Source organism: Myxocyprinus asiaticus, chromosome 40 (assembly GCF_019703515.2).
Source record: "Myxocyprinus asiaticus isolate MX2 ecotype Aquarium Trade chromosome 40, UBuf_Myxa_2, whole genome shotgun sequence".
Taxonomy (NCBI): Eukaryota; Metazoa; Chordata; class Actinopteri; order Cypriniformes; family Catostomidae; genus Myxocyprinus; species Myxocyprinus asiaticus.
This window is the reverse complement of record NC_059383.1, coordinates 10,302,821-10,319,753: the sequence shown is the minus strand read 5'-3', so window position 1 is coordinate 10,319,753 and position 16,933 is coordinate 10,302,821. Positions and strand designations below refer to the sequence as shown.

Sequence of the window (16,933 nt, the reverse complement as noted above, 5' to 3'; positions counted from 1 at the left end):
GAAAAACATCATATAATGTGTTGTTGTAATGCTTTCAATATAGCAAAGGGTGAATATAATTTACAAATCACTGCTTTTTGTTTTTATTACCATTTTTTGGAATTGGGGTTGTATGAGCCAACGAACCAAGATCTCTTATTATGACTTGTCATGAGACCAGGTTGACCAATACAGCTGAAGCTGCACTGCCTGCCCTCTGCTGACTGTGACTCGCAAAAACATGGAAGTTTAACTTCAAACTGAATTGCTCCATTGGCAGGAAAATTCCTTTTTACATTATTTATACAGTCAGGGGGCATGATTAATTGCGTTAATTTTTAAACCTGTAACTTTTTATATAATGAATTATAATGAATTAACATATTAAATCAACAGCCTTAAAGTAATATTCCGGGTTCAATACAAGTTAAGCTCAATCGGCAGTATTTGTGGCATAACGTTGAGGCAAAATTTATTTTGACTCGTCCCTCTTTTTCTTTAAAATGCAAAAATCGAGGTAACAGTGAGGCACATATAATGGAAGTGAATGGGGCCAATTTTTGAACGTTAAAATACTCACTGTTTCAAAAGTATAGCCACAAGACATAAACAATATGCATGTTAACATGATTTTAGTGTGATAAAATCGCTTACTAACCTTTTCTGTGTAAAGTTATAGCCAATTTTACATTTTTACTTTGTTGCCATGACGACATTACGCTATAAACACTATAACCCTAAATCGACTGTAAAAATTAAAATTTTAATGACTTTAAAGCTCAAATAATACACAAGTTTTAACAGAAGAATGAATGTGAGTGCTTTAATAAAATAACAAGCTTTACATTTCTGCTTTTAAACCCTTTAAAAAATTGGTCCCATTCACTTCCATTGTAAGTGTCTCACTGTAACCCAGACTTTGGCTTTAAACAACAAAAACAAAAAACAATTCGAAATAATTTTTTGTGGTAATCAATATTATGCCACAAATGTTGTTGATTGTGCATAACATGTATTGAACCCCGAATATTCCTTTAATTAATATATTACTATGTTCAGTTTGGGCACTTGCTAGTATTTAAGTTAGGTTTTAGTTACTTACAGTTACATTTTTAATTAATAGAACTTGTCATGAGATGAGGATGTTTTTCGCTTAAAAAATTATATGGACCAATAATTTAACCTCGTGCGACCCAACATCCACTTGTGTGGACATTGTATTTTGGCTTTGCTATATGCAGCGCATAATTGAAATGAATTATAACCAACTGAATACTGTTCACAAGACTCTACACTGTCATTTAAGGGTTACATTTCAGCATGACGTTGATTTCCAGGAAGCGCTGCTACTGGCGCAGCACCTACAAAAGTGCCTCTGGTAAGAAACCTCTTAAGTTTTTTTATTAAAACTTGTTTGGTTGTAAAGAGTAGCGTCTCTAGTTTTGTTTGATATGGCGCTTTAAAAAATCCATTAATTTTTTCATTAATCAGAAAGAACCTACAAATATTTATTTACTGTAAACCATAGATATCAATTTATTATTGCTAATGTTAACATTACTAATGTTAAACAACATTATTATTTATTATTAACAAACATTACAACTAAATGTTAACAAACATTATTATTACATTATGTAATGTTTAAAAGATTATTAAAACTGCAGTGCTGCTAATATCCACCATTGAAATCTGCTCAAAAGAACCTGGAAGCGTGGTTGTCTTCAGTGTGACATCACTGTAATTTCAACCATATACAGTAACATAGCTACAACATATTATCACATCCCCACAAAATTAAATCTGTCCTCTCGCGACTACAATAAATATTTGAGAATTTCCAACAAATGGATACAAAAAGTCAAGACATCGTTTTGATCATTTGTCATTAGACATTATGATATGATGCTTTGAAAGCCATTCTGAATGCAGTTTACTTAGTTGGTACCTTCATACTGGGCAGCTGGCAGGTTTCTGACTTAGCCAACAGTATATAGAGCCACAGCTTTAAGCAGTCTGGCTGAATCAAAGCCTATTTAGTTAGTAAACAAGTGCCAGACATATTAGAAACCGACGAAACGGTCGTGACCTGGTGTGTCATGATACACAGTGGCTTATAGTTGAGGAGTAAATGAAATTGCACAGTAATTACGGTAATTATACAAATGCATCTTGGAGGAACAATCAATGCCATTAGCAAGGTTATAACATGAAAGATCTCTTTTAAACATGGAATAAACAAGGTTAGCAAATGGTGAACTGAACTGCAGAACATTTAAGATCGTGATTCATTAGTAGTAGTGAAGAGGCAGAGAATTTTCTAGAATGAACATGATGGGAAGAGAATAGAGGAAACAAGAGGGTGAATGAGGACAGACTCAATACTAAAATCTGACAGCAGCACAACTTAGTGGTGTCCTTGACGTCTAGTGGGAGGAAACAGTAAGATCTCACTCTCAACTTGCAATTTGTGTTAACAGTCCTCTTTAAGTGGCATGTTAACATCTATTATTTTTGTGTATAATGTCAACTAAAGCCAAGTGACACTACAAGACTGAAGCTCATCACCCTTTGGTGTTTTAAAGGAATAGTTCACCCAAAAATTTAAATTCTGTCATTATTTCAACCTGCTTCTCACATCTACCGAAGCACTGTATCATCCATATTTTTAGGGTTTTTTCCCCTTCTTTTCCTGTTCTGTGCAAATTAGAGCAAAGTTGACTGCAAGCCCTTCCTTCCTATTGTTTGTTGACATGTTGTCAAGAACACACTGTTCGGAATCGTAACTATAGTCAGATCGCAACTATAGTCAGAGAGGAGGATAATCTTGTAGTTGACGCACCTAGTCTGCAATTAATTGAGAAGAATATGCACCATAACATTGACAACACATCAAAAATCAACGTGTGTGGGGCCATGGGCTTTAGTCTATTGTACCTTTGACTCAAAAGATGATTATGAATTATGGACTCATTTTAACAAATATTAAAACATAATGCTACATAATGAGGTAAAAAGATGTGTATTTTTTGTAGTAATCATGAGTGTAGTACAGTAAGGATTTTTTTTCTGTTGGCCCAGTTGTATAAGTTCAGATTTTTACTTGCCCTGCTTTTATTTCTACTGGGCCCACCAAAAAAAAAAAAAAAAAAAAAAATAATAATAATATATATATATATATTCGTCTTTAAGCAGGCACTCGGTGCTAGTGCGGACAGACATAAAACAAGAACTAAAGTGCTTGGGATGTTCATAGCCAAAGTTATGTTGCCCTTACTCCGTTGATGAAGATGTGGGATTTCCATGTATGATTCAAATACTCGAGTCACGTTATGACATCCATTCTTGTATTCATTGTAATAGCAAGTTTATTTCTTCTATAGTGATGTACAGATTCTGAATGTTGAATATGTTGAGTTGAGTTTGAAATGCACTTTATGTTGATGCATGTTGCTTAATAATGCAGATATTAAGTTAAAATGTTGAGTTAGTAATTAGAAAACGTTTTTTTTTTATATATTTTTTTAGTTAAGGACCCTAATGAAAATCAACCATGGTTTTACTACAGTAATATTGTAGTAACAATGACTGTAATAACAAGGACTGTTGTCACCATGGTTTTCTTAGCAGAAATCATGGTTTTGAAAGAATTAACCATGATTTTATATAGAAATACTGTAGTAGCCATATAGTAACCATGGTTTTACTATAGTAATATTGTAGTAGCCATGACTGAAGTAACAATGACTGCTGTCACCATTGTTTTGTTGGCAGAAATCATAGTTTTGATACAATTAAACATTGTTTTACAACAGTAATACTGTAGTTTCCATATAGTAACCTTGATTTTACTGTAGTATTGTAACCATGACAGTAACCATGTTAATTTTGTGGTTACTATGATTTTACTACAAACACAATGGTTGTAGTGAGGGCAAATCTCTTGAAGTGTCTGTTACCAAATAAAATATTTTAACTTTGGATTTGGCAGTAATTATTATTTTTAATTCCCCTGAACATAACAAATACCGAACCATACCGAAGCCGTGACCCTAAAACCGTGATACAAACCGAACCGTGAGAAATTTTAACCGCTACACCCCTTATATATAACATACAGTATTTTAGTTTACAGTAAAGTGCAGAATTACAAAAGCATGTATAAAGTTTTAACAGACCAATATTTTTTAAATGTTTGAACAAATATTGCAAACATTTTTTACAATTGTATCAAACATATGAAAGATTAATATGTTTAGTTTGTGAGATGAAACAACATGAAAATGAAAACATCAGCTTCAGAAATAATAGCATAAAATGAATAAGTATTAGCTGCAGTAGATATTACTCTGTTTTCTCACGTTTAGACGGTTTAGAATATTGTTACATTTAATATGAAGAATCTACATTAATACCCCTAGCACTCCGGGGTAAATGAGCCACTGAATAAATCCACTTTTATGATTATGGATTATGGTTTTCCGAACATGGATTATTCTGACCCCAAAAAACAGACACTGGGGACCAAGAAAACAATAATAACAACAAATAAACCCTACAACCTTGAGCCTCATCATTAAGAGGGAACTGTAATAATGAATAAACTTTGTGGGGGTAGGAAACAAACAAACTAAACAGATGGTAGTTTGTCACAGACACGTTGACGTTGATTCGAAATGACCTCATTTTGTGTCTAATCTGTCCTGAGAGTCTAAGTGAATTTCTGAAGTCTAGATTTGATTTGCCAAAATGAGGCTTTTACCGCTCCATATCCTTGGTCATTGAGGAAGAGGGTAAAAAAAGCGATTTTAGTGTCTGTGAAGACAGTCAAGCATAAATAGCAGAAAGCCAATGAGGGGTGTGTTAGAGGCTTTTAGCATGTGCCGCCACGGTGGCCTTCACCTGGAATGCCGTTCTTATGCTGCCAACATCAGCAGGTGCTCAAATTGTTACATAAAAGACTATGGTCATGTTCAAAATGGTCATCCAGTTTTTTCATACATACAGAAAATGTGTATACTGTCCACAGCATTCATACTACATACAGTAGTGATAGAGTAGAATGCTAGTATGCTATTCTAAATATATATCCAATTGAAGGCTTTCTCTTGGAAACCATTTGGATTTGTCATACTGAGTTCCCCAAAAAAGCATACCTTTATAAAAATGTCACATCATGGCATCTGACAAAGGCTGATTTAAAACGCTAAAGTGGTTCAAATCTTCTCAGCTTCTCAGAGCGTGAAAGGCACCCAGCCATTTTGGCATAGTCCCCCCTTAGCAACATGGTACAAATGGGGCCAATTTTGGCCAAGGACATCAAGCTGTACACTTGTTTAATCTGTGCAGAGAGAGTGGATAAATGGAGAGCGAAAAAACAGATAAAAGTCATCTGATTCTACTAATCCAGTTCTGATTCGATGCATAAATCTGTTCATATAGAAATGGAGGACAAATATAGTTTCCATCAGGCATCTCTAGGATAAAACTGACACAGAATGTAGTTCTTTACCACAATGTACCCAACCACAGGCAGACAAAATATAACTGCTCTATTCCAAACCCTGGTGAGCTGCCTTGCCATCTTCTGTCTACCAGTGTTGTATAAAGTACCCAATCGTCATACTAAAGTAAAAGTATAATTACCTTTATGGAAACTGACTGAAGTAAAGTTAAAGTAGCTCATGAGAAAAATACTCGTTCAAGTCATATCAAATGGCATCAAATAATTGCATGCATATGGGACCTTGTTTATGGTACCACATTTCATTCACTTACGACCTGCTAAATATTACACATATGAACAGATCTCCAGGAAAGGCGGGAGACCTGAACAAATGTTAAGACACATGAATTCACTAGTATTTTACAACATTCTAAATGTTTAAGCCCAACAATGTATCAAATAAATTATCAGCCAAAAATACAGATTAAATCTTACATGAAAAGTTTCTTCTCTTTAGATTCCAACACACTCTGATTTTGATTTGTGAATCGATTCACAAAATTAATCTTTCAGATCGCTTTTTGAACTGATTATGCTGATCAAAATAATCAAATTAATCTAACAATTTGTTCAGGAATTGGACATCACTATCACCAAGCCACATGCAGTTTACACATACTGTATAGCTGTGTTATTTGCTTATTTTTGTTGCTTTTTGACTGAAGAGTCTAGAGAAATGTATCGCTGTAAAATAGTATTTATTTCTTCAAAAAAGTGAAGTGAAAGTGAAAGACATTATTACTCAAGTAGAAATATATATATTTTTTAAATGTACAGTAACAATGTATTTGTACTTTGTTACATACACCTCTGCTGTCTACATAGGCATCTCCTTTCTTATGGGCAGTTCACACCGAATGTGTTCTTGCATTAAAAATAGCTAGATGCAGTGCAGCAAATCAATCAGAATACAGCTGTCACGAGACAAGTTTTAAAAAGTTTAAGTTCTTTTTAATTTGACTTGAGCTCCTGCTCGAGATGCTGGAATAACAGCAAGACATTATGCAGCGGACAAAGTCGTCCATCTAGCTTCTTTGCATACAGACACAAACGCGTGTTTGGTGTGAACGGCCCCTACAAGGCAGTATCCTAATTAAACAATACCTCCTAAGTGACTGGTTTCGAATGGTCTACATACAGTATGCAGCAACCTCACATGGTACATAAATAAAGCGCCTCACGAAAAGTGCACTTAAAACTTGACTTAACCTCCTGAGACCCGAGTGTGACTGCTGTGTGCATTTTCCATTTCCCTTTTTGATTTGTAACCAGTACTAATAAACATGCAATTGAGAATTTTTTTTTTTTTTTTTTTTTAGCAAATAGTTTCCCTAAAATATACAGTATGCCCTCATATGGGGACAGCAGGACTAAGTTGTGTAATTTTAAATAATACCAAGCTATGGAAAGTCAGAGAAGTTGGATTGAACTACTTTTAAATATTTTTGGTATTACATGAAATATACTGTAGGTGCATTTTAAAATGTACATTTCTCTCGCCATCTAGGTTGGATTTTTTTTCACTAAGCTCATTGTATTGCATTATTTTATTGTCTTATTTATGAAGGTACATATGAATACTACCTTATGTTTCAGCCAAATCAAGGGATCTTAGAAGGCAACATAATGTTTCTGCCTAGCTTTTGGAACAAAAAGTGTAACAAACTTCCAGTTCGGTTATACACCCTGTGTTTTGCATAAATCCGTTACTCCAGCATCAAAAGAGCAGTGTCTGTAAACAGTGCTATGGATTCAGTTTTTAATGGTAATTTTGATAAGTGATGACTGTTTTTGATTGCTTTAGAGAAAAGGTAGCAGTGCTTTGATTGAACAGTTTTCTATATATGGAGTAAGAGTTCCGAAATATTCAGATGTCAACTGGCTTTTTCGCATTTATCTTTCATTGCATTTGCATAATTCTAATAAGTCTGTCATCAAAAATATCCATTTGCTGTTTCTGGGACTAAACCGCAGAAAGTGGCCTGCCTTTATACCAAACTAATCACCCTTGACAAATTAGTCTGGTCTGGCCCAGAATTGCCTTCTTTAGGCCTTGAATTTCTGAAGACTGCATAGATTCCTTGTTTGAGCTGCTTTGTCGAGACAAATGTAGTGTGACAGATTGCATTGCATCCTGTGAGGTGAGTGTACTTGAAGTTGACAGTGATGTGAAAAAATTAGCGCTGCTGGAAGAAAAAGACAGCAGAGATGTGATCACACTATTGTCCTTATCGGACCGTTTAGTCCCAGTATGTCATTGCATTTGCAGTGGTTTAGAAACAAATTGGTTGGAAATTAGAGGGCTGTTTTGCATTTAGTTCCATAAAGCTATTCATTTACTGTTGATTTACTGTTTGATTTCTCAAACATGAAAAAAGCGTAAGTGTGTCTTTCACAAGTATTCTTTAAAGCTCTTCATTAATCCATCCAGCATGAAAAATGAAAACAGAAACAAAGTATTGGAGACTGCATAGTTATATATCTTTATTATACAAAAAAATAAAATAAAAAATAATATATATATATATATATATATATATATATATATATATATATATATATATATTTAAGCAATATCACACTCGCAAGAGTGCGATATGGCCCTACATCAGCACTGCTGTGATTCGGCCGCAGGCACGAGGCCGCAGGCCAAGTGCCCTAGGTAATCACAGCAGTGCTGATTTAGGGCCATATAGCATGATTGTGAATGTGATATTGCTTAAATACAACAGTTCAATGAACAAGTCAATTTAAAAAAATTAGGAAAAACTGAGTACGGTCATAAAAATGCATTTGTGCATGGAACTACTTTCTTACGCGACGGATCAGAATCTGCCATTGCTGGTTCAAACCAAATGATGCGTCTAAGCCTTCGTTAATAATTCAAAAAGTTCACTTCAGAAATAGTATCATGGCTTGTGCTGTTTCTAACAAGTTATTGGATAAACAAGGATGGATGTGTGTGTGTGTTTGTGTGTGTGTGTGTGTGTGTGAGAGAGAGAGAGAGAGAGACGGAGTGTGTGCGATCACCTGTTGCCACTCCCAAGCAGAGATGCTGTCAGCTTTCTGAAGATCAGCTTTCTCAGTGGTAAAATAGCCGTCCAAGCGGGGGTATTCCTTTCTATTTCGCGGTAGTATTCACTATAGAAACCGCAATGTCCTCCGCCATTTTAAACAGTATGTATCCAATGTGGAAACTCCGGTAAGAGGTAAGCGCCTTGAGTTCTGTAATCAATCAGTCTGTTGTGTCTCTCAGCTGTGATGAACCGTAATGCTGAAGTTGTTCGTTTAAAGCCGTTTAAAGCTATTTCCTAGCTTTAGAAGTGTAGTAGCGATCACGGAGTGCTGTTGTATGTAAACAGTGGCTGACGCGGATTCACTTCACGTCACCAACTGGCTCATATTACACACAAAAATGATCTTTTGCCACCACCTGCTGGCTAACATATGTAATGTCAAAAAAAAACAAACAGTAGCTTTTTTTTTTTTGTTGGATTTTTCCCCTTTTTCACCCAATTTGGAATGTCCAATTCCCAGTGCACATTTAAGTCCTCGTGACTCGCCTCAATCCGGGTTGCGGAGGACGAATCCCAGTTGCCTCCGCGTCTGAGACCATCAACCCGCACATCTTATCACATGGCTTGTTGAGCGCGTTGCCACGGAGACATAGTGCATCCGCGCCCAACTCGCCACGCGCCCCACCGAGAACGAACCACATTATAGCGACCATGAGGAGGTTACCCCATGTGACTCTAACCTCCCTAGCAACTGGACCAATTTGGTTGCTTAGGAAACCTGGCTGGAGTCACTCAGCACACCCTGGGATTCGAACTAGCGAACTCCAGGGGTGGTAGCCAGCATCTTTTACCACTGAGCTACCCAAGCCCCGACAAACAGTAGCTCTTAACGCATATGCACTGTTCTTATACTTTAGTTTAGAACGGCACGAACACAAGCGGAGTGATACACACAGTGAAGTGTCCGAGTGCTAATGGTGTGAGACCATCAGTGCTCATGGAACGTCTCTCTCGTCCAATCAGATTCGAGGACCGGTACTAACTGTTGTGTGTGTGTGTGTGTGTGTGTGTATATATGTATGTATGTGTGTGTGTGTATATATATATATATATATATATATATATATATATATATTCTAAATAATTTTGTTTTAATAAGCAGAAATGTATTTTAGAAAATGTATCAGAAACAAAATTGTAAATTTCAATACAAGAAAATAAACAATCTTGTTTAAAGAACAAGACATATTGAGTACCAAATGATGAATCATGCAATTTACACATAAAAACATACATTCAATTTCATGACAGTAAACATAAGTTCTATGTGTGTTTTCTCAAAAGACATTTTGGAAATGCTCCACTTTCTGTATTTATTTCCACAAAATAGATTTCACTGAGGTTTTCCAACCAATTTCAAGATATTTACTCATTTGCTAATTTTAAATTTACTCACCCTCATGCCATCCCAGATGTGTATGACTTTCTTTCTTCTGCTGAACACAAATGTATATTTGTATGTATACGAATATTTCAGCTCTGTTGGTCCATACAATGTAAGTGAATGGGTGCCAAAATTTTGAAGCTCTAAAATCCACATAAGGGCAACATAAAAGTACTCCAGATGACTCTGCTGGATAAATCCATATCTTCTTAAGTGATGTGATGGTGTGTGTGAGAAACAGATCAATATGTAAGTCCTTTTCCCTTCACTTTCACTTTTTCCTTCTTCTGTTTTTGATGATTCACATTCTTCATGCATATCACCCCCTACTGGGCAGGGACGAGAATTTTACAAAAAATGAGTTAAATATTGATCTGTTTCTCACCAACACCGATCATATTGTGTCTGAACACATGGATTTAAACACTGGAGTCATATGGATTACATTTATGCTCCCTTTATTTGGATTGTGGAGCTTCAAAGTTTTGGCCACCATTCACTTACATTGTATGGACCTACAGAGATGAAATATTCTTCTAAAAATCTTTGTTTGCGTTCTGCAGAAGAAAGAAAGTCATACACATCTGGGATGGCATGAGGGTGAATTTCTTTTTTGGGTGAACTATCCCTTTAAGGTTGTTTAAGTTGTTGTTGAATATATGCTGTGTATAAGGACTGACATTTTTGCAACAGGTTTAACATTGTTTATTATTTAAACTTAACCCTCACAGTATAGAGATTAATGGTGTATAATTTTTTAATAAAAAATAGGCATTGTTTATTTGCTGTAAACAAATGTTGCAGTTCAGTTACACTGGTTTTCTGAGGGTTAAAGACCTCTAAAATTATAAAATATTTTTTTTTTTTTTTTTTTTTTTGTGGTAATGAACTGTGCTTTTCTCACATACAGGTCACGATCCTTATTGTGCTGGCCTTGGCCTTTTTGGCCTGCATAGTGTTCCTGGTGGTGTACAAAGCTTTCACCTATGACCACACCTGTCCTGATGGATTTGTGTATAAGGTAAGTGGATACACACAAGACCTGTGTTCTTCCATTAAACTACAACAACATGTCAGTGCTATATTATGCCTGCACTTCATTTTGGAAAACAAACATCTCAAAATCCTAGGATTCCCCCGGGGACAACACACTTTATTTCTTCAGTCACAAACAAACAGAAGAGATGACGCTTACTCAGCACATGCACAGTAAAGTTCTCTCTCTGTGGGCAGTTGTAACACTGGTTATGAAATAAATAAACAAAGCTTGACTGAATTGAAAGATTAAATCTTTAAAATATGTAATGAACATTATTTAATTAAAGACCGTTCTTTATCTGCTAAGCAATATTATTAAAAAATATTGTATTTTGTATTATTAAAAAATAACTAATTTCAAATTATTATAATGTAGGTCCCACATAGAATTTTGCATTAACTTTTCAGCAATATTTAGTCTATGAATATTAAAGCAATGATATAACTTATGTGAGCTACAATGGGAAAAATCAATCCAATTTTTTTTTTTAAGTTTTACAGTTGCCCTGGGGGCAGTTATAACAGTCTGACATTTTGCATTAAATGCAACATTATGATATATTAAGTTAGTATTATGCAATATTAAAGGAAGATTCTGGGTTCAATACAAGTTAAGCTCAATCGACAGCATTTGTGGCATAATATTGACAAACACAAAAATGTATTTTCACTCGTCTCTCCTTTTCTTTAAAAAAAGCAAAACTCTTGGTTCCACTTACAATGAAAGTGAATGGGGCCAATTTTTGGACATTAAAATACTCAGTTTCAAAAGTATAGCCACAAGACATAAAAGATATGCATGTAAACATCATCTTAGTCTGATAAAATCACTTACTAAACTTTTGTGTGTAAAGTTATTTCCAATTTTACATCTTTGTTGCCATGATGATGTAATGTCAACAAACCCTAAAATGACTGTAAAAATGACAATTTAAACAACTTTACAGCTCTGAAGAATTAATTTAAGTGCTTTTATAAAATTATAAGCTTCACATTTCTGCCTTTAAACCCTCCAAAAATTGGCCTCATTCACTTCCATTGTAAGTCTGCTGGCCTCACTGTGACCTCAGTCTTTGCTTTTTTAAAGAAAAGGAGGGACGAGTCAAAATAAATTTTTATGGTAATCAACATTATTCCACAAATGCTGTCAATTAAGCTTAACTTGTATTGAACCCAAAACGTTCCTTTAGGTCTTTCTCAATGTAATTATTTTAATGGGATCTATATTGTTGGCACATATATTACATATGTTATGCAAACAAATAAAATCCGTCATATATCTGTACTAGTTTTTGAGTTACGTCAGAAATGTAAAAAAAAAAAAAAAATTACATTGAGAAGGATGTTCCCTTATTATTTTAACAAAAAATGAAATACCATCTGTAATGATAACTAAAGGCATTAAAACCTCTTAAATGTTATGAATAAATGTGTTTACTTGGTTGAGAACATTAATTTCAGTTTACACAAATAAATGTTTCAATATTTGTTTTTCTTGTAAACTGCTGCAAAATTGGTTTGGTACCATTTTGAAAAATGGACCCTTTTTATTAATATTATTATTTATTTTTTTAAATAATGAACCAATTATTTTTGATGATAATGAGAAAACAACAGCTATTACACTAATTTTCACATGTAAGCAACAACAACAAAAATAATAATGCTCTCTGTTCATTTGTTGAAAAGAAATTCAAATTATGGAGAGCACATTTCCTAGAACAAGTGTAGACTCAACTGGTGGGTCATGTCCCAAAATGGGATGCAGGTTTGTTCTATATTTATGTTATGTGTAAAACACAACAAACCATATAATTGCACATAAGTAGGATAGCAAAATAAATAGGATTGTCAATCTTTAATTGAAAAGAGAAAACACTTCTCCTATCTTTTGTTGTTCACGTCAAAAGCTGTGTGCCCAATCAAACTCTACAGTACTTTTGTGCAAATATGTCACTTGGAAATATGGCTAAAACTAGTACAATATTTGGCCCAGTATTTGTTACATGTGTGAGGATAGCAAATTATACATTTACACAATTGCCAGTTTTCCTATAGGATGACATCCTATAGGATCTTTTCCACATAGCATTAGCAAATGGAATTGCATAATAATCACTGTTTTTAAACAGAAATTTCCTGGACGGGTGACTCACTGGTCTACAATAGTTCACTGTATTCTCTCTGAAAGAGAGATCACAGACAAGTGGAAGCTCTAATATTACACATTCTTACTTCCCATCTCCCCACAGCACAAGCGCTGTATTCCTGCCTCACTGGAGGCCTATTACACCGCCCAGGATGCCAACTCCCGCGGCCGCTTCTACACCGTCATCAGCCACTACAGCATGGCCAAGCAGACCACCTCCCGCTCCGTTTCTCCATGGCTCCCCGCTGGCACCGGCCAGCATGATGTCAAGCCACCCAACACAGACAGCCAATGAGATTATCCGTGCAGCTTTATCATCACCTACATCACCTGAATTAGCTAGCTAAACTGGTTTTTTATTTAGCATTATTTATTTTAAAATTTTTGTGTGTATGTGTTTAATATCCAACTATTAAAGGGTTAGTTTACCCAGTTTTTTTGTGTGTGAACTATTCTTTTAAATTAAACATTTTGTTTGTACAAAGGCATGACTCTGCAATCTTGTCAAGCGTTTTCCCCACAATGTCTGTGAGTGTCAATGACCCATTCTGAAAGCAGAATACCCATATGCCCTTATGTAGTTACAGTAGGTGACAATGCAATCTCGAAAGGCATGATAAAAACAAAGGGAGTTTTTGTGCTGAAACACAGCACAAAAAAATAAATACCTATGTGTTAGAGTCAATTTTATGTACAACCTATTACAACATGTTAATGAAATGCTGATATAGGATAAGAGTAGTACAGCAAAAGAACATATTGCATATGTACAGAAAATATGGTTCCGACTTTGAACCTGAATGTAAATAACCCATGAGAGCAATCAGCCATGGTGTGTATCTCCGTCAGCACATTGTAATATTATCACTGTTTCTCAATGGAAGAGCAGACGTGTCTAGAGCTTTGTAACTTGCTTTCGCTGGTGTCTATGCTTGCATTTAACCAGGGACAAAACCTTGGTCTCTGAGATGATTTGGTGAAGTGTCTGCCAAAGCTTGATTTTTTCTGCTATGTTCGGTCACAAGTCTGCTCTTTTTCCATTTTTATATTTGTTGTCAGAAAAACAGAAAATTGATTTTTGAAATGTTGTGCTGTTGTTAGTTGAGATGTAGCAAAGTCTGGAGTAATTTTGATTGTGTATCCTTTAGGTTCAAGACAATAAAGATATACAAGATGTTCAATTCTTGGGCTGTTTTGTTCTTATTGGGTATTATGATGGAAACTTTTGTTTTAGACTGCTTCTCAGATTTTTCTCCTAAGAAAAAGACCCTAGTCTGTGGTAGAGTTTCAGAAGAGATCTCAACAACGTCACAAACAGGCAGTCTACATTTAAAATTCAAAATTGCTTTATGAACTCAAAAGATTTATAATCACATTTTTGCAAGACCAAATTATCTGAGCTATACTATCCACATTAATTTTATACCTCTATCACTGTATGTGAACAATTGACTAATTTGTTATTTGATTACATTTATCTGAAGGAATTTTAGGAGTAACATCTGAATAAAAGCTAATATTTAGATTAAACATAAATGAGAAATCAAAGGACTGTTCATCCAAAAACAAACTTTCTGTCATAATCTAGTCTTTCATAATCAGTGACTTCAGAAAAGTTCAGTCTGTTTCTCACATAAAGCTTTCATATGGCTTCAGAAGACTTGGAATATAGTGCATTAGTCATATATGGAGTAATTTGATTATACATTCATGGTGCTTTTTGTTCTTTTTGGAGTTTAGCATTTTAAATTTTATCACTCTTATCAGTGTTTGAATTGAGTCATAGCTCTTGGGGGGGTCCCTTTAAATATTTCTCCACATAGCATCCATGTTATAACATCCATGTTATAACTTTACAACTGTTTGATCGTGAGCTAAAGTAGTGTTAGATAAGTACCGGCAAAACTATGTGCATATTAACTGTGTGCATATTAATTAATCTCTAGCGATGATGTAGTTCTAAGATAGAAGATGATTTAATGTTAGTATTTAAGGAGTACCAATACTCCTACATCAAAGAAGAATTATATCTTACTATTATTGTGAGGTGTAAATGAGGATTCACTCTGCAAGTGTCACCCAGTCACAGTCTGTATGTTCCTTCAGAAAACGGGTGTGTTTAAAATTTTCACACTTAAAAAAAATCTAATTTTGATTATGAAAACTGGGACAGCTGTGTCACCGCAAACATTTTAAAATGTTTCTAGTATATATTTCTGTAGCTTTGAAGAAACACCAGTCGACAGCCCATGTTACATTATTTTGGCCATATGGGGGGGGGGGGGGGGGTTGGGTGCCTTGACATTTATGGAGGGTGCGGTATCCCCCAACCCCCTCAACTCCAGCACTGACTCATATCACTTTTGTTGCATAGAAAAGAACAATCTGGACTGCATTTCCCGATAACGATGGATCAAAGCTATTTAGAGCATTCCCAACGTTCGTTCCTTTTCTACTTGCATTACCACAAAATGCACAACACAAACATGCAAGAATGTTTAAGTGTCTCTATCCTTTCGTGAAGTGCTGAAATATCACCATATCATCGCTCGTCACTATAACTTCATTATAGCTTTTTTGCAGTACTTGGAATTTACCTTGCTAATGGAATGTTTCAAGTTATTTTCCTAAATATTCAGCCTAATTATCTACATAACTACACATTATTTTATGCAGGACAATTTATTACTTTTAGATAATCACTTTTTACACACTTTCGTTCATCTGAGGTCTGTTTGCATTGTTTATAATCCATAAATTAATCTGTAAATCAAGGTGCACATCAGACATTAGACTTTGATTGGTCTTGACAACCACATTGTTGGTAAAAGTGTTTTATTTGTGTGTTATTCATTACCTGTTCATCAATTTATGTATTTATTTCATGCATGTATTACATAAGCTTATTTTAATTATTGATTTAATTGAATTTAAACGTAAATATAAATTAATCATATATTAAAGTCACATTGTATTCTGCATCAAGTGTAAGCATTGGAACTAGGTCTGGGTATTGATACAAATTTCCCGATTCAATTCAATTCTGATTCACAAGCTCTCGATTCGATTCTGATTTCAATTCGATTCAATATCAATTCATATGGACTTATTTCATTTATATTGTCCCTTTTGCTTACATATGAAAGATATTCTCTTCCAGCAAATGCTGTTAATTATACAGGGGACGTTTTGTCTGGGTTCATTAGGAAAATATTAATTTGACATTATATTTTATTACTTTTTCATCATTTTGGTCACATTTTGGCTTTTTAAAAATGAAAAAATAAATGTATTAAATCAATAAATAAGATATTATATTTAATATATTATTCTTGTTACATATTTTTTGTTAAATTGCATCATTTGTACTATTTACAAGTATTTACATAGATTTTTTGAACAGGTGCTAAAACCAGTACTGTCTCTTTAACATAAAACGGCATTTCTGTAAACAGTAACTTTAAATGAGTGCATGTTAACTAGAGAGGACTCGAATGGCTTTATCTCATCTGTGCAATGCATGATTAGAATTAAATGTTTATTTATTTTTTATTTTTTTATCAACAACTGACAGAAAGGGTATTAAAAGAGACAGTATTCAATGACAAATGGGTTGCGTAGATGTCGTCCTTGAACACAGATTACATGGAACCAGCGGCGTCTCTACATTAGGGGCAAGTGGGGCTAAACCCCACCAGAGGTGGCGCTGTTGTGCAAATTTCATGGCATCATCATAAATTTATTTTAAGAAATAATATATTTTCCACAACTTAAACGTGTTTTATGTCCATTATACAAGA

The 16,933-nt window shown here is 34.6% G+C and overlaps 1 protein-coding gene across 1 annotated transcript in view; it reads left to right on the top strand.

The window, feature by feature from the left end:
• The window catches only part of LOC127430445 (neuronal vesicle trafficking-associated protein 2-like), a 49,941-nt gene extending 35,627 nt beyond the window's left edge, over positions 1-14,314 (top strand). Inside the window, exons 4-5 of the mRNA XM_051680212.1 lie at positions 10,857-10,967; positions 13,237-14,314. Of these exons, the coding sequence (XP_051536172.1) occupies positions 10,857-10,967; positions 13,237-13,428 (303 nt within the window). The 3' untranslated portion in view covers positions 13,429-14,314. The remainder of the gene's footprint in view (positions 1-10,856; positions 10,968-13,236) is intronic.
• Positions 14,315-16,933: the final 2,619 nt, after the last annotated feature.